Raw genomic sequence first — 18,034 nt, 5'->3', positions numbered from 1 at the left:
AGTTGAAATGCTAACTAAAAAAAGTGGGGGTTTTTTTAAGTCGTAATATTAGAAACACTTTAAAATCAGGTTGGGAAAAATCTATAATATTATGGGATGGGAATAGTTAGAATCATGAGAAGAACATTTACAACAAGAAAGTTGAAGTAATTGTAAAATAAAAAAAACAGCACAACTGGAAAAACAGCTGTCACTTTATGACTATAAAGTCAAAATATGAAGAGGAAAAAAGTTGCCTTCTAATGGAAATTAAAAATGTAAATTTTACAAGAATAAAGTCATATCAGGAAAAACATTTTAGTGGCATAGAGCTGAAATATGAAACACTTTTTGTTTTTACATTTGTACTATTATAGAAATAAAACGAAATAAACCCTGTTTACAAAAAAGGTAGGGTAAAGTCATTATATTACAAAACAAAATACATTTTTATTTCAACATTTTAAAATCATCAAAAGTAGGAATAAAAAGTGCAAAGGTCACACTAATAGGCGTTTTTTCACCTAATGTATCACTTCTTAGCATATCTGCATGTTACTGCCTATGTGTTGCTTTACAAAATACCCAAGCGGCAGAGTTGGATCCTTTCATTTTTCATAATGTGGCCTCGCTGGAGGGAAAACGTCTGGCCACGGTTCGCTTCCACAAACAAACGAGGACCTCGTGTGATCATTTCTAAGGTTACTATGTTAGACACATCACATCTTTTCAAACTTGATTTTCTTTTTAGCGTTCAGCCTTCACAACCAAGCCTCGTCTCAAATGTCTGTCTTTTCCAAGGTGTTATGTGGTGGATGATGTGTGGCGCGTGTCTCTGCTGACACAACAACACAGTCCTCGGAGAGACACGACAGATAGTTCCAAAGATGACAAGTGTTTTTTCAGCATGTCCACACATGACAATGCAGTGGCCATGGTTCCAATTAAAGCTTTCAGTCTCTCCAGGTCATTCCTGGAGACCGTGTGTGTGCATGGAATTTTTCTGTCTCTGAAATGAGGTCAGGGACCAGAAGGCAGTCGGGACTGTGCTGTTCCAAGCAGGAAAAAGAGCCGCGCTAATTGGAAGGAAGGTAAACAGAAGGAGAAGTCAAAGGGGGGACGGGATCAGAGGAGGAGGTGTAATGAGCGGCGTAGGTGCGAGTCCAGCATTTGTCCGTCAAAGTGTCTCTTCTGGGTCTGATGGGAGAGATAAGCGCGTCTGGAGCGCCGCCTTTTGTCCGGGCTCCAGGCCGACTCTGTTTTCCATCAAGATTAAGTTCTCGCTCACGCTTGCTTTGACCCCACGTTTCCATCAGCATTGCGTTGATTGAATTAAAAGTCATCAAATCCACCGCATTTCAATGACTTTATCCGCTTTGTGAGCGACTCGTCTCATGTTAGTCAACGCAAACACGAGTGACATTCAAATTCATTTGCAGAAAGAAGCAGATCAAAGAGTCCTGTTACATTCAATGACTACCCCCAAGTCCTGAAGTTTCGGGTTGCTGCACATGCCGCAGAAAATCCCGAAAACCACTGCAATTAATCACGACCACATTTTATCGATACATGCATGCGTCTTCTTTAACACAAATAAACCTGCAACATTCACACAGCTCGAGATGCTGAAATTTAAATTCAATGTAAAAAAAAAAGCAGACATTGTATTACATCTTCTCAAGGAACAATCCCGTAGCAATGAAACTTGGATACACTTTAGAGTAGTCAGAATACAGTGTGGGTTGCAGTATACAGTGGTGTGAAAAATGTGTTTGCCTCCTTCCTGATTTCTTATTTTTTTGCATATTTATCACACTTAAATGTTTCAGATCATCAAATGTAAATATTAGTCAATGACAACACAACTGAACTCAAAATGCAGTTTTTAAATGAAACTATCATTAAGGGAGAAAAAAGTTAAAACCGACTTTGCCCTGTGTGAAAAAGTGATTGCCCTTCTTGTTAAAATGTAACTTAACTGAGATTAATTTAGATCTATCAGTGTGGAAAAGGTTATAAAGCCATTTCTAAAACTTTGGGACTCCAGCAAACCACAGTGAGAGCCATTATCCACATATGGAGAAAACATGGAACAGTGGTGAACCTTCCAAGGAGTGGCCGGCCAATCAAAATGACCCCAAGAGCGCAGCGACGACTCATCCAAGAGGTCACAAAAGACCCCACAACAGCATCCAAAGAACTGCAGGTCTCACTTGCTTCAGTTAAGGTCAGAGTTCATGACTCCACCGTAAGAAAGACACTGGGCAAAAACAGCCTGCATGGCAGAGTTCCAAGACCAAAACCACTGCTGAACAAAAAGAACATAAAGGCTCATCTCAATTTTGCCAGAAAAATGTAAAACATTTCTCCCTTAATAATAAAAAGTTTCATTTAAAAACTGAATTTTGTGTTCAGTTGTGTTTTCATTGACTAATATTTAAATTTGTTTGATGATCTGAAACATTTAAGTGTGACAAACATGCAAAAAAAAAAATCACACCAACGTATATCCACTAAAAATAAGGAAAACACAGCCATTATCGTGTAAATAGCTGGCAACACAAGTGAGCACACCTCACAGTGAACATGCCCAAATGGTGTGAATATTACGTGCGGGCCTTAGTTTTCCCTCAATGAACCGCGGCTCCCCACGGCCGACAGCACTTGTGCAGCCCCGCATCATGACACGACCGCCATCGCGCTTGACTGTAGGCAGGACACAAATGGTTAATAATGGTAAAGTGTTGACTCATTTTCAGTAGATGAAATTCAATCTGTACTGCTATACAAGCTGTACACTGACTACTCTAAAGTATATGTCCCTTGAAAAGATATCCTGTAGTAAACACAGTATGTAGACAGTACAGTATACAGTATGTATGTAACTTGAAAAACTTTTGTGGCAAGTTTTTTAATTTTTAAAGCTTCAGCTCGCACTGTGCCGTACAACGGTCACGAAGACATGTACGGCACAGCACGAGCAAAATACCATTGGTCCTGGAAGGGTTCTGGAGATGAATTGCAGATGCTATATTGCAAATGTTGATGCGAACTCGGGAGGAGACGTCAACGTCAAACTAGCAGGAGGGTTTGGAGGGGGCGGAGCGAGTCTATGTAGATAGGGTGTCTGACTTCCTTGTTGGTACGCAACACCATACTGTACTCACTTTTGTGAGCTACTGTATGAACAGTAACGAAAAGGAGGGACACAGCAAGGCAACACATTAGGTTAAAACACAACATGCAAACAAAGGTCCTCTTCGCATTCAAGTTAAGTCCTGTCTGGCACGTGTGCGATCCTCAGTCAGTCGGGTTTTACGGCGACGTTCCCCCACAGCGGGCGATGAGGCAGTGATGGATTTCCTGGGGCAAGTCGCCTGCTTTGTGACGGACGGCTTCTCTGTGACACTGTTAAAAAGAAAAGTTGTGAGTTTGCTTAAAAGAGCACAGTTATTGTTGGCACATGAGCTACCCTCGGCAGATGGGAAACAGCTTTTAACTGCCGTTATTGCTCTCCTCTGCTCTAATTATTGAGTATTAAAAAGTCTTATTAGCGTATGTACCCACTGGGAGCAGCCGCTCATGAAATATGCATATTGGACCTAGACAGGGGTGTCCAAACGTTGTTCCAGCGATGGCCACATAGTGAAAAACCAAAGGATGCAACTTTGCCACTTTGATATTTAGTAAGGCAACCCATGTACATATGCTAAGTAGTTACATATTTCAAGAAAAAAATGCATCTCAGCTTTATGATATAGGTGAAAAAGCTTAATGGTATCTTTTTTTAAACTATTTTTTGTGTTTCTCATATTACAACTTTAACATTTTTCCTTTAATATTTCACCTCTATGCTACTAAAATGACATTTTTCCTCATATTAAGACTTTCTTGTAAAATTGCAACTTTTTCCCCGCTAGAATACAACTTCTGTGTCTTAACATTTTGACTTTATTCTCATAAAATTACTCCTTTGCTCTTTCCCCCAATTTTTGCTATTTTTTATTTTCGAAGTATTTCAACATTCTTCTTAAATAACCATTGTGAATCTCTTTTAATATAATGACTTTATTCGCATAATCATAACTTTTTCCCCAAACCAATTAAAACAAATGACAACTTTATTTTGTTTCTCATAACATAACTTTTTTCAAATTATTTTTTTTTCTTTAATATTTCAACTCTATGCTACTAAAAGTACATTATTTTTTCTCAAATTACGAGATTATTCTCGTGAAAAAGATATATGAAATTAAATAAGATAACTGGCTGGAGTCAGTCTAGTCCAGCAGTTTAGAGGAGTTCATTTTGAGCAATTTAGGCATCCTAATGTGTCGCTAACAAATTCAATACTGTACAATAAATCTAATTCCTTGCACGGTTTGATGAAAAAAAAAAAATGCAGATAACAGAGTTCATGCCATCTAATTAAAAGACAATTATAGAGTTTCTCACTCGCACACAGTTCTTGCAGTAGTTGCTGTTCTTTTAGTGACAAGGGAGAGAAAATAACCAATTTGGCCTCCGGGTGACTGAAAGTAAATGATTTATTCCCAGCACACCTCCATATTATTTCACTGCAGTGGTGAAATGTTGATTTATTGAAAAAATGAGGTCAATTTCAACTGAATTATCTCTGGCTTGGGGTAATTTATGCAGCAATTTGAGATGCTGATTGTATATCAGCAGACATGGTACATGGAAATGAAAATATGTTCATTTGTGGCCAAATATGAGTGGTATTATTACCACGCTGTGCTGGAAATACACAACATGCCCCATTGCTGAAATATCACGACACGCTCGTGGTACTAGGGACGACCCAATACACCTTTTTCATGACAGATACCAATCCGATACCAATACCTAGGCTTGTCAAGATAATCAATAAATCAATTACCGTAACTGCACGATAAATAATAAAAAAAAAAACTCGATAATGTTGCCGGCTTCGATACACTGACATGTGCATGCGTGTTTGTTTTCCTCCTCTCTCTCTCTCTCTACCCAACAGTTGGATGACAAGAGGCATGTGCATCTGTGCATCTGTCTCAGATGCATCTGCCTCAGAAAACATCTTGATGATCCCAAAGAGCTTTGGGAAAATACTCTCAGAAAAAGATCATCCATCCATTTTCTATGCCGCTTCCCCTCATTAGGGTCGCGGGGGCATGCTGGAGCCTATCCCAGCTGACTTTGTCATACCAACAGTAAAATATGGCGGTGGTAGTATGATGGTCTTGGACTGTTTTGCTGCTTCAGGACCTGGAAGACTTGCTGTGATAAATGGAGCCATGAATTCTGCTGTCTACCAAAAAATCCTGAAGGAGAATGTCGGCCATCTGTTGGTGACCTCAAGCTGAAACCAATCCGGGTTCTGCAGCAGGACAATGATCCAAAACACACCAGCAAGTCCACCTCTGAATGGCTGGAGAAAAACAAAATGAAGACTTTGGAGTGGCCTAGTCAAACTCCTGACCTGAATCCTAAAAGGCCCTCCAGTGTGGCTGAATGACAACAATTCTGCAAAGATGAGTGGGCCAAAATTCCTCCACAGCGCTGTAAGAGACTCATTGCAAGTTATCACAAACGCTTGATTGCAGTTGTTGCTGCTAAGGGGGGGCCCACCACTTATTAGGTTCAGGGGGCAATCACTTTTCCACACAGGGCCATGTAGCTTTGGATTCTCACATAATAATAAAAAGTTTCATTAAAAAAAAAAAAAAAGTATTTTGTTTTCAGTTGTGTTGTCATTGACTAATATTGAAATTTGTTTGATGATCTGAAACATTTAACACTTTTTCACATCACTATATATTCTCTGGTGCAGTTATTAGAAGATCATGCTGATGCAAGTTTTCATGGTTTGGATGATCTAAAGAAGACCTCTGGCTTTTTGCAGTAATGGCCAGGGAAGCGTTTGTGTTCCTTGTTTACAAATAGTGTCAACACACAGGGTTTGTTGAATTCAATGGTGAATTCTACGCTATCTCCTCATGCTGTTTTCATAGCCCATGCAGCAAGCAGCACACTGCCTACACACCCGCAGTGGAAACTGCACCACTTGGTGGAAACATAGCTTCTAGCATAAAGGTAATATTACTTTTTCCTCAGGGGGGAAAAGGAGGCGACCCACCCAGCAATTAATAGAGACACGGTGTCTATTACAGTTGAGGCCACTACTTGAGGATAAGCGGTGACACTGTTTTTTCAGCATATTATAGTGGAAGCTTCCAGCAGCGTGAGGGGGTTTGCTTGACATCGCCACAGAGACAGTCAAAAGTTCTCCAGGGACCAGGTCCGTGAGATGACACATGTGGGGAACCGACCACATGTGGAACCCCTTAAATCTTCACAAACAAGGGGGGCCCTCCGCACATGAGAGGAGTAGAGATTGATATCAGCCTGCAGCCAAGTGACAAGGTGTCCGTGTCTGTTTGTGCTGACTGTATTGGCAGAAAAAACAACATTCCAGCACTGGAATTTGGGTCAGAAGTCAACATGTGGGAAGTAGAAGTTGGAGGAACAACCAAGCAGGATGGTGATCAGGCAGTGTGCCCGCGTAAATGAGAAATATCATAAAAAAACGAACAAACAACACTTAACCTGCCAACCGTGCCAGTCTGCAATGTGAGATTACGCCTCCTCCTTTTCACGCTTCCGTCTGTTGAAGTGGTGCGGCACTGCAACGCCCAAAACATTCGAGTCTCCACTAACTTATTATTTTAATGGCGATTGCAAAAGCCCACTGGACCTGAAATGTAAGACCTTGATGTGTGTAGAGACTTCAAATCACAAACAAGAAAAGAGTTAAAAGATCGTGACAAGATTTCTTATTCAGAAAAAAAGCTTGTCTCGTGGGCAAGGGGCCTGGGATGATAATAAATACTTGAATTAATCACACAATACCGTAAATTAAAATCAACTAGATAATTTTGCCAGTCTCAATGTATTGACATTTGCGTCTGTTTTTCTCATCTCCCGCCTCCAGGAAAAGGATTCACTCTGTGCACTGGTTTCAGTACCTTGGCGTGTTTGTTCCATAGAACAACGGCATGAACGGCGTGAGCCCTCTTCTCAGTCATACTGTCTTTGTCTCGGTGGGTGGAGGGGGAGCCGCTGGCATAAACACAGAAGTGTGCATGCAGTAGAGTGTAACGTAGTAGAAATTAAATTAGTACACTGCTATATATTGTCAGATTCAGATTCAGATATTTTTTCATTCTACTTTTCTTAAAAGTAATGTTAAAATCTCGTCTCGCAGACCCAATCTAATGTTTCGTCTCGTCTCGTGACACCCTTAGTGACGTGTGATTAGTGGAGAACTTGTGGCTCCTTCACAAACTTACAGCACAACCCTGGCAACAGCTACTGGGAGGCTGCGGCCGTCTGCCTTCGAGGGGAAGTGACCATGAATCACCAAACAACTCCGTGGCTGGAAGGCTGTGGCACTGACTCACATGCCAAATACGTGCATACATGCAACCTAAATACATGCAACACGTTTAAGTCAACAACCCGGTCCCAGTCTACCGTGTTTTTCTTACAACTAAAAAGTGCCCGCTTTAGCCAACACCGTCATACATGGTGGACTGTTTTGGTTGACATAAAAGTTGAGACTCTAAAGGATTATTTGTATGGAAAATCAGTCCCGTTTTTTATGGTTGTGAATGATAAACCGATGCAGCCGGATATCCGGTTTGACAAGCGAAAGACGCGGCTGCATCAGTAGCAGCCTCCTGGATGGACAAGAATCGGCCATAAATCCTTAGACGAATGGATTGAAGAGACACGCACCAGGTATCGCAAGACAAGCAACCGGTTGACAGTCTGTCTGTTAAACAACGTGAGAGCCTGGGCTGCTGGTGAAACGCTTGTTGCGCATGCTCCATAGCTTAGCATGACTGAAGACGAGAATGGATGTAAATAGCAGGAACAACAAGACAGGAACAACATCAAATTAAAGGCACTCAATGAATACAGAGCCAACATCCACCAGGACCAGCCTGGACTTTGTTTTTCAGAGAGGTTGTGCATCAAACAAATATGCAAATTAGCACTCAATAAGGTCATCAGATCTTACCTTTATGCATTCCCACATAGTATCAGTATGAGACCAAATATGAGGTGAAAGAAAAAGGGAAAAAATACACTAATACACTTTGTTACCGATAACACAAAGCTGAGATGCAGTCTGTTTTTTTTTTCCTTCAACAATAAAAAACATCTCTGCATATTTACATGGGTTGGTTTTTAAAAATGGGTGTGGTAAACCACAGTTATGTTTTAACGTGGGGGCAACCACTTTTTCACACAGGGCTATGTAGGTTTGGATTTTTTTTCTCCCTTAATATGAAGTTTCATTTAATAACTACATTTTGTGTTCAGTTGTGATGTCATTGACGAAATTTGTTTGATGATCTGAAACATAAGTGTGACAAACACACAAAAAAATACAACAGGGGGGTAACAAACACTCACACCGCTGTATATGGCATAATAATGCAAGTACACCGTATCAAACACAATAAACTTTCATTTCTATTATTAGTATTAGCAAATTGTAATTGGAATGTCAAGAGCTTTTAAATAAAATAAACAAATAAATTAAACAAGCAAAAAAGACCCAATGAAAATAAAATGGACTAAGGCTACAGGGGGGGATGCCTGCTGTTGCGTGGCGTCACGTGGGACACCGCGGGACCAAATAATTCCAGGACTGCTTCAAGGATGCAGGAAGTGGTGGAGCGTCGCGTGTACTATTTCTGTGCAGCAAACATAAACACTACTTCACAAGGTGGAAATAAGTCGTGCGGGAGCATGGTCAGTTCACACCAAAGCGTACCATTTTCGGTCACAAATTGCGCGCCAAGTGCGTAAGTTATGCGTAAACAGAATGCGAACAGTGCATGCTTTCCAGGTGTGCCATAAATAAATAAATGACACGCATTGCCACCATAGAGTGCGGGACAATGCTGACGCAAAATGCGTGCAAGTGTAAACGCCGCTTTACTCCTCGCTTGCACCACTCTGTGTGTGCACTTGCCAGCAGCCCCACCTCCACCCACTGGGACAAAGAGGCTGAATGACTGACAGGAGGGTTCACTCACTCCTTTCATTCTGCTATAGAACCAAAGCGCCCAGGTGTTGAGACAGATGCACAGAGTGAACTCTCATGTCATCCAGCCTGTTTGGTAGAGAGAGAGTTAGAGAGAGAGAGAAGGGAAAACAAACATGCATGTGCATGTCAATAAATCGAGGCTGGCAAAATGATCAATTTCATTTTTATCGTGCGGTTAATTGATTTATTGATTATCGTGACAGGCCTAGAACTACACGTTGATTTGCTGCATTTATTTACTTGCGGTATGGGTCCGCATTCGGAACATAACTTTGTATGACTTGATTTCCCAGTATAGCAGCTAAACAGTTCTCTACCACCACATTCTTTTTCACACTTTATGCACTGCATGTCATTACATTGCACAGCCTTTTGACGTGGCCAATGACTATGCAGCTGCAACTACAGTCTTCCCTCATTGATGGCAGTTAACTGGTTCCAGACCCGACCGCGATAAGTGAATTTCCACGATATAGAAGAGCATAGAAAACCTGTTCATGACTTTCTAAATACGGTTTTTAACATTATTAGTGCCCTGTAGACATGTAGTGTAGTCACCTCTACACTCTACAACTATTATTCATTGTTTACACCGGATTGCAAAACAGTTAGGTTACAGGGACTTGAGACGGCTGCTAGCTAGCAAGCTAACCACTTAGCCTCAAATATATTTCTTCTACACTTAAGAAACGGTTGCAAACGGATTGGGGAAGAAGGACAAAGTAAGAAGCCACAAACTTACCACTTCCACATGGGATGGGAGGAGAAGTTGTTTCCCCACTCTGCATCCATGGCTGGCTACATCATGTGCAAGGTGGGGTAACGTAATAAGGATAAATGTCTCATCCATGTAACATTACTGCTGCCTAGCGGCCAAGATACTACATATCACTCGCATTTCAATATGTTTTGACGAATAATAGACCATGGTATACGAAACAAAATAGCGAGGGACGACTGTACTGTACAGTATGTGTGGATGCAATCCAGCACCACACCTGCATGTGAATAAGTATGGTTGAATGTCAAAATGCACAGTTTCTGACCACAATTGAAAAAGGTCCTGGAAGACCTGGTCCTTCAAGACCTCCTTGGAACCAATGAACTGTCCACCCGCTACCTTGCCCGGCCCACTGTCCTCTTTTCTTAAGAAAAAGAAAAACACACACCCAGACTGACTGCAAATTTCCAGCATGAGGTGCACCCTCGCTAGTATTTCATGCATTGTTTGTCTGACAAATTAAACCGTGTTTAATTTGCACAAGCAATGATGCAGACCTATCAGAGGCATGATTATACCATGTGTACATGTCCGGTTCCAAATGTGGGTCTGCAATTACATCCACTTGAAAGCAGATGAATGAAGTAATGAGAATGAGATTATAAAACAGTGGAAATGACTCACTTATTTCTGGAAGGGTCTGGTGCAAAGATGTCTGAAATGGAACTGCAAGGAGAGAGAGACCAATTAATTTGAGTATGCAGATTCACAGACCTTTAATAAACAAACTTTGGAGAATGGGATTTCATTGAACTGAATCTTAATTGTGGCCAGACTTTTCTCTCCAAGTTATGTAAGTGAACACTAGACGAAATACAAACAGCGAGAAGCTCTTTCCCGCTAAAGCAACATGAACAGAATGTGTCCCTTACAGTGCATGCTTCTAAGGTCAAATGCATGTGCGGCAAAAGAGCCAACCCATCTCAGCTTTCTGTTAACGGTAACAAAGCGTATTACAGTCATCCCTCTTTTATTGTGGTTAATTGGTTCCAGACACGACAAGTGAATAGCTGCAAAGTTTGCTTACATCACATTGCTCAACACTAATGCGCAAGCTACCGAATTACTGCAGGGACATAAGAGACGGCAGCCACTCACAGCATAGAGCATGTTACCGAGCTAACTAGTTAGCCTCCAATTTATTTGTTTCTAACTGAAAAGTGCACGTTTTTTGGAATTTTGCCCATCATGCACAGTCCTTATGTGAGACATAAACACATGTCTTTATCTTTTCTGTGCGCTCTAATGATATAAAATCAGCTACAAAGAGGTAGCTAATTAATGCACGTAATTGGACACACCTATTCCGCTTATAAAGCCCGCTATTGAAACACCTCCAAAAATCCTCCAACAAAGTTTTATGGTTTTCTATCCATGCTATGAGCATCTAGTAGCAGGTACATTCATGATAACATGTAATACTTACAGTATTTTGCTGTATATTGGTCATTTTAAATATTAGCGGAACTTCCTTCCTGGTTGCACTGATTTCACATAGCAACAAAGAAAGGAACACTATACCTAGCGTCAAAAACAAAAACACAGCAGCAGTGGCGGCAGTTCCAATATGTAGCGTTACCTGTCGCTAGTGGACTGAGGCATTGTGAGCGAGTGTGTGGTGAAGCTAGTCGCTAGCCGGTGTGGTGTCGCTATGCCAGTAACGTAGTACTTGGGCGTAACAATGTTCATGATATTAATAATAATAATGCCGCTGTAGCTTGGTTAATATGCAGGTCACATTATGTAAATGGAGTGTTGTTGGCGCTTTTTTTTTTTTTTTTTTTAGTTTTTTTTCAGAAGGCTTTACAAGCGGAATAGGTGCGCACCATTACATGCATTCTTAGGTGCTGCTTTTTAGCTGTTTTTATATACAGCCCTGGGAAAAAATATTAGACCTGCCTTGTTTCTTCACTTTATTGATCCATTTTAATGCCTGGTACAATTAAAGGTACATTTGTATGGAGAAATATAATGATGATAGCAAATATAGCTCATAAGAGTTGAATTTAACAGCTGATATATAGCAACTTCCATGGTTTTCTTGATAACAACCAAAATCACTTACTGTAAGTTCTTACATGAATAGCTATAGCATAGTACTGCCAAAAAACTTCTCTCTTATGAGCTATTTTTGTTGTCATTGTTATATTTGTCCACACAAAGGTACCTTTAACTGTATCAGGCATTCAAATGAACAAGAAACTGACGAAATAAGGGCGGTCTAATCATTTTTTCTATGACTGTATTTAGAATGCACAAAAAAAAGAGAAAGATGTGTTCTCTCACATCGGATTGTGGATGATGGGGCAACTTTCTTTTTTTTTGTGCACTTTTCCTTTAAGAATGTGTTTCAAACGGAGTGAGGAAAAATAACAATGAACAAAAACCACTTCGAACATGCCATGGCTGACTCCATGCAGTATGACGGTAAAGTGATACTGTATAACGTCACATCTCATCAACGTAACATTACTTCCGCTTGGTGACCACAATACTACATACAGTATAACTTGTCTTTCAATATTTTTTTTTTACTAATAATAGGCCATAGTCAACCACAAAACAGTGATAATTTATTAATTCATTTTTGAAAACCGTGATAGAGCGAGGAGCGATGTTTAAACCACGATGGAGTGAAGGACGACTGTATTCGTATAAAGTTTTTGTCTTTATATTACATTTCTGTGCTGTTTTTTTATTTTTACAAATATTTCAACTTTTTTCTTGTACATTTTTTCTCATAATATTATGACTTTATTGTCAATATAAAACTTTATTGTAATATTATAAAAATATATTATAACTTTTTACCAACCAAATTTTTCTTTATTTGTCATATGACTTTTTTCCGTGAATTTTTTTTTAGCTTTATGCAATTTTTTTCTCTTAACATTATGACTAATGACTATGACTTGTAAGTGCCAAGGGCCAACTAAAAAAACAAAACAACTGTGAGCTGCACTTTGGACACCCTTGCAATAGTCACCAGTGACTTGCGTGACATGCTGATGTCTGGTGAGTTTTCGGTGACTTTAAGAGGGTATTTGACCCAAAAATGTGCTTCTAGTTCATAAACAGTGCACACACGCACAAGGTAGGGCACACGGGCAAACTATTTTGCAGTCAAGTTGTCGTTTAGCACGTCAGTGCAAAAAATGTGCAAGCATTCCGCCAGCAATGCCACACATCTCTCATAATAAAGACAGCCAGCAATGTCCTCAAGCATATCAGACGCTTACAAGAAGACCCTGAGGGACCAGAGAGCCATTCAGGCTTCAAGACGTCTCACCACAGAGTTATGGAGGGTCACCTCCACTGGAGTAACTTACCTGCTGACCGATACATCACTGTAAGTGGGGCTGTTTGACAAAACATAGCGTCTCGCCGATGGCTCCTTCTCCTCCATCATTTCTTCAACGCTGATATCAGTGCAGTTCCTCGAGTCTTCAACTTGATCTGAATGACGATATAACAACTGTTCAACGCTATAAAAAAATATGTTTAAATACTGGCTCACATAAGATGTCATGTTGGGGGTGTAACGGTACATGTATTGGCAATCATTGGCGGCGTGGCTCAGGAGATACAGCGAGCCAATCTCGCGCTTTCGCCATCCCAGTCACTGCTGTTGTGTCCCTGATCAAGACTTCACCCACTTTATCACAACACACTGTGTTCCAAATTATTGTGCAAATGATATTTTTCTCAGATTTTGCTAAATAGTCCATTTAAAATACAGTCATCATAATTTTCAAGTCATTAACCTTTAGAGTACAATTTGAATGTTAGTGAACAAACCTCCCAATGATGAACAGTATTTTTTTCAAAAATAAAAACTTAAAATGCACTGTTCCACATTACTATGCACAACAGAGTTTCTAAGCATTTCACTGGTTGTTAAGAACCAAACGGTCATTTGTTGAATTTGCCGCATAAGGTCATATTTACTGAAAGCAAAAGCTATTTCAATCACTAACATTTGAACAGGTCAAGTTACATGTTAACATAAGATCCCTTCTTTGATATAACCTTCACAATTCTTACATTGAACTTGGGCGTTTCTGGAGCGTTTCTGCTTGAATTTCTTCGCTAGATGTCAATATAGCGCATTATGCCAGTAACAGCCAATGACAGAGAGGTAGGTATTCTTTGCATCACGAGATGGTGCATTGTCATGCATGAAGGTCATTTTGCCATAAAAGGTACGGCTTTTCATATTGTACCATGGAAGAAAGTGGTCAGTCAGAAACGCTACATACTTTGCTGAGGTCATTTTCACACCTTCAATGACCGTAAAGGGCCTACCAGCTCTCTCCCGACAATTCAGATCCAAAAATTACTCAGCCACCTCCTTGCTGACATCACAGCCTTGTTGAGATATGCTGGCTATACTCCATTTCATCCATCCGGACCATCCAATGTTATACGGCGCCCATCACCAAAAAGGATTGTTTGAAAATGAATCTTTTTGTATTTGTTGGCCCACTGAAACCGTTTCTGCTTGCGAGTATTTGTTAGGGGTGGACAAATAGTAGGTTTATGCATCTGCAAGCCTCTGGAGGATCCTACACCTTGAGGTTCATGGGACTTCAGAGGCACCAGCAGCTTCAAATACCTGTTTGCTGCTTTGTATTGGCTTTTTAGCAGGTGCTCTCTTGATTCAATAAATTTGTCTGGCGGAAACCTCTCCTTAAGCCTTTATCAGCACAAACTGTCATCTGACTCTGACACTAATTTCTTCACCGTATGAAAGTTTTTGTGAATTATTGAATGTTTTCATGCCTTGTCCAAGGCATTGCAGTATTTGACGCTTTTTTTGTCAGCAGAGAGATCCTTTCTCTTTCCCATATTGCTTGAAATCTGTGGCATGCTTAATAACGTGGAACATCATTTTTAAGCAGTTGTCTTTGAATTGGGCTCACCTAGCAAACTAATTGTGACGGTTGTCGAAGATTCATATCAGTAATCCAAACAGGATACCAAAATCCTATTTGCATAATAATTTGGAACACAGTGTAATTGAGGGCCAACAAATTTATCTGCCTCTTGATATCGTCATGCCTTGTTTACACTTTACACTGTCCCCGCAGTGGAAATTTTGCCTGCCAATGAGTAAATTGGTGGTAAACAGGTGTGAAGTATGTCTACACGATGCGGGGCACACATATTTGTGTGACGCATCGTGAACGCACCGCAACCTATGTGCCAACAATGCGGACGGTGAGTATCAAAGTGTTCCTCTGCGTGTCTCATACATGAATGAGTTAACCTTTCCATCACGTCTTGGACCAATTTGGGGGGAATTCTCAAGTAATTTCTGTAGCGTTTTGGATCTTCCTTGTGGTTTTCTGTTAATAACTAATCATAATGCCCAAAGCGGTGTCTTCTAGTCAGAAATTCCCTCTCCCACATTGCCTGTGTCTTTTTTTTGTTGTTTATTGCCTCCTTCCTGCTCTTTGCACATTCTAACTGCAGCGCCAATAAAATACAGATTTACCTTTCTTTATTGCATGAGCTTCTTCTCTGGAGTTCAACATCTTGTAGGTCCCTTGCAAATACAGGAATTAATGAAGCTGTGGGGTGATGCCTGCTGTTGCGTGGCGTCACGTGGGACACTGCGGGACCAAATAATGCCACAACGTGGATGCGGAAAGTAGCAGTGACAATGCGCATCGTGCGTACTATTGTCATGCACTAGACGTAAACACTACTTGACTAGGTGTACGTAAATAAGTCATGTGGGAGTGAGGGATGACTGCATTAGTAGAAAGTTTTTCTCCTTTCTTTACACCTTTTTGCTGCTTTTTATTTTTACAAATATTTCCTCTTTCCTCTTCCTATTTCCTCTTGTACATTTTTCTCATAAATATTAGGACTTTATACTCGTAATATTCAGACTTTAATATTATAATATTTGAACTTTATCAACCAAATTTTACCAAAAATGGCAACTGTATTCTCTGCTTTGTTTGTTTCTTATGTTATGACTTTTCCTTTAATTTTTCAGCTTTATGCAATTTTTTCTGTTAACATTATGACTTTGCTCTGTTAATATTTGGTCTTTATCCTTGTAAAAATACCGCTTTTTTACCGTCTTTTTTCTTTCCTTATTTAATTGTACTTTTAAAACGTGCTAAGGGCCAATAAAAAAAACAGCTGCCACAAGACTGGAGACTCCTGCACTTGACAGCTGCAACAGCTGAGTTGAGTGTTGAGTGCAATTTCTGCGTAAACAGAACGCAAACAGTGGGCAAACTAGTCTTCATGCTTTTCAGGCGTTCCATAAATAAACAACACATACTGCCACGGCAAATTGCGCGACAATGTGGAGGCAAATGAGCTGAGGTGTAGACAAATACAGTGCCGTATTGTAGTGTACCCAAACTGAATAAAATTGCGACCTTAAAACAGAAGTACCGAAATGTGATAATGGCCTACTGTTACGGCCCTATGCAATGTTATATGTATTTTCATATAGATATAGTCATAGATAGATTCAATACATAGCAGATTAAACAACGTGCTGCATAAATACCAACAAGCATTTCTCACCCCAGGCTGAGAGCTCAGTCACAATGACTCTGTCAAGCTAAATTACATGGCAAATGTGTCACCGAGGGGGAAACTTTTGCAAATCTGCAGACACTGCACACGGACCGCAATACGCTACTTGTGGAATTTAAAGACTTTTTGCCACAGAGGTTTAAATGGTCCCTGACATGATCCATCAACTTTGCTTTAATATGTTATATATTGTTGGTAATTATGTTCTGCATTGCTCCATTTTTGAAAAGGAAAGGTAAATTTCCAAGAATAACATTTATCTTTCATGGCAGCAGCCATGACAAGCTAGCTCTCACAGTTGAGCCTCATCCGGAATTGACGCCATCAGGTTACTATCACTCAGGTAAACGAATACTGTATGACAGTGTACGATGTACCAATAGTGTGAGGACGAAGAAACATTTTGAAATAAAATAGATAACTTGCAGAACATGGACTGAAGCCTTAAAACATGACATGAAAATTAGTTGCCTTCAAAACACGGAAGTAAGTGTAAATTACTCTGGAGTTGCTAATCCTTCAATTATTGTTTTAAATTGGCTTCTTAATGGCGTAAAGGGGTCTTTATAGCCTGTTTGATTGTATATGTGGCCGCTGTCGCCGCCCCTGCCCCCCACAGTAAACACATGGTTGCCAAAAGATGTTTATATATTACGTATAATGTTTTGCAGCCTTGTCGCTATCATGGAATAGTGCTTAGAAGAAATCATGTAAACAAGACATGACTTACTCTCTTGGACCAACTTTGATATAGTGGTCGTTCTTTTTGTCTTGTTTTCTTCCTGTGTTCCGGCGGAATGGCATCACTTTTCAAAATGCGTTTATACGGTGCTTTCAAGTCAAATGCTTCTAGTAAAGGCGTTCCTTCTAAGCAGTCATCAGTGAAATATCACAGCAAAGAACAGAACTCGAGGTGGGCGTCCATCTGTCTCTTCTTCTCTGCACTTGTTTCGTACATTGTTGCCTTAAACCTTCCTCTTTTGGAAAAAGAAAACAAACTTACAGTATCGTTCAGATACTATGAACATTCAGCAGCAATACAACATTTTGACATAACTACTATTTTCATGAAAAAATATACTGAACCAAGTCGACCATCTACATTGAGGAGCGTTTGTTTACTCTGCTTTAGCTGAGAGCTAGTTCGGCATGGCTGGCGCCATCAACTATGAATGTAATTTTTGAGAATTTACCGTTCGTGTTCAAAAATGGAACAATGTAGAACATAAATTACAAACAATATATAACATATGTGAGGTTGATGAATCATGTCAGGGACTCTTTAAACAAACTTCCTGAGGTAAAAGAACATCTTGAGTGCTGTCGTACCCGCCGAAGGTGTTTGCTCGACGTCCTCTCCACCTGCAGTGACTTTCTCTTTTATCCGAGTTTGCCTTGTGGTATCCAGGCGACCGCGAACCTGGGCAACCAAGCGGGAGAAGTCGCTGCTGTGCTGCTGTCCTGTGAAGATAGTGAGGCGTGAGAAGGCCATGGGGGCTAGCTTGGTTCGGGTTGTGGGTTCAATCATGTCAAAGTAGTCCTGGAGAGGGATACTGAACCTCAAATTGCTACCAATGTAGCTTCAAGAT

At 40.3% G+C, this 18,034-nt stretch overlaps 1 protein-coding gene across 5 annotated transcripts in view; it reads right to left on the bottom strand.

Moving 5' to 3' along the window:
* Positions 1 to 175: 175 nt before the first annotated feature.
* rad18 (RAD18 E3 ubiquitin protein ligase) overlaps positions 176 to 18,034 on the bottom strand; it is a 54,437-nt gene continuing 36,578 nt past the window's right edge. For 2 of the 5 annotated variants that reach the window (XM_054784337.1, XM_054784340.1), the window contains 4 exons: positions 17,775 to 17,906; positions 13,211 to 13,337; positions 10,506 to 10,547; positions 177 to 3,387 (listed from right to left, as the gene is read on the bottom strand). In XM_054784337.1, the coding sequence (XP_054640312.1) occupies positions 3,246 to 3,387; positions 10,506 to 10,547; positions 13,211 to 13,337; positions 17,775 to 17,906 (443 nt within the window). In that variant the 3' untranslated portion in view covers positions 177 to 3,245. The other 3 variants (XR_008572218.1, XM_054784338.1, XM_054784339.1) reach the window with 3 other exon arrangements.

The sequence above is a fragment of the Dunckerocampus dactyliophorus genome, chromosome 8, assembly GCF_027744805.1.
Source record: "Dunckerocampus dactyliophorus isolate RoL2022-P2 chromosome 8, RoL_Ddac_1.1, whole genome shotgun sequence".
NCBI classification, from domain to species: Eukaryota; Metazoa; Chordata; class Actinopteri; order Syngnathiformes; family Syngnathidae; genus Dunckerocampus; species Dunckerocampus dactyliophorus.
Note: the sequence above shows the minus strand (reverse complement) of the source record. Positions and strands in the feature narration are given on the sequence as shown.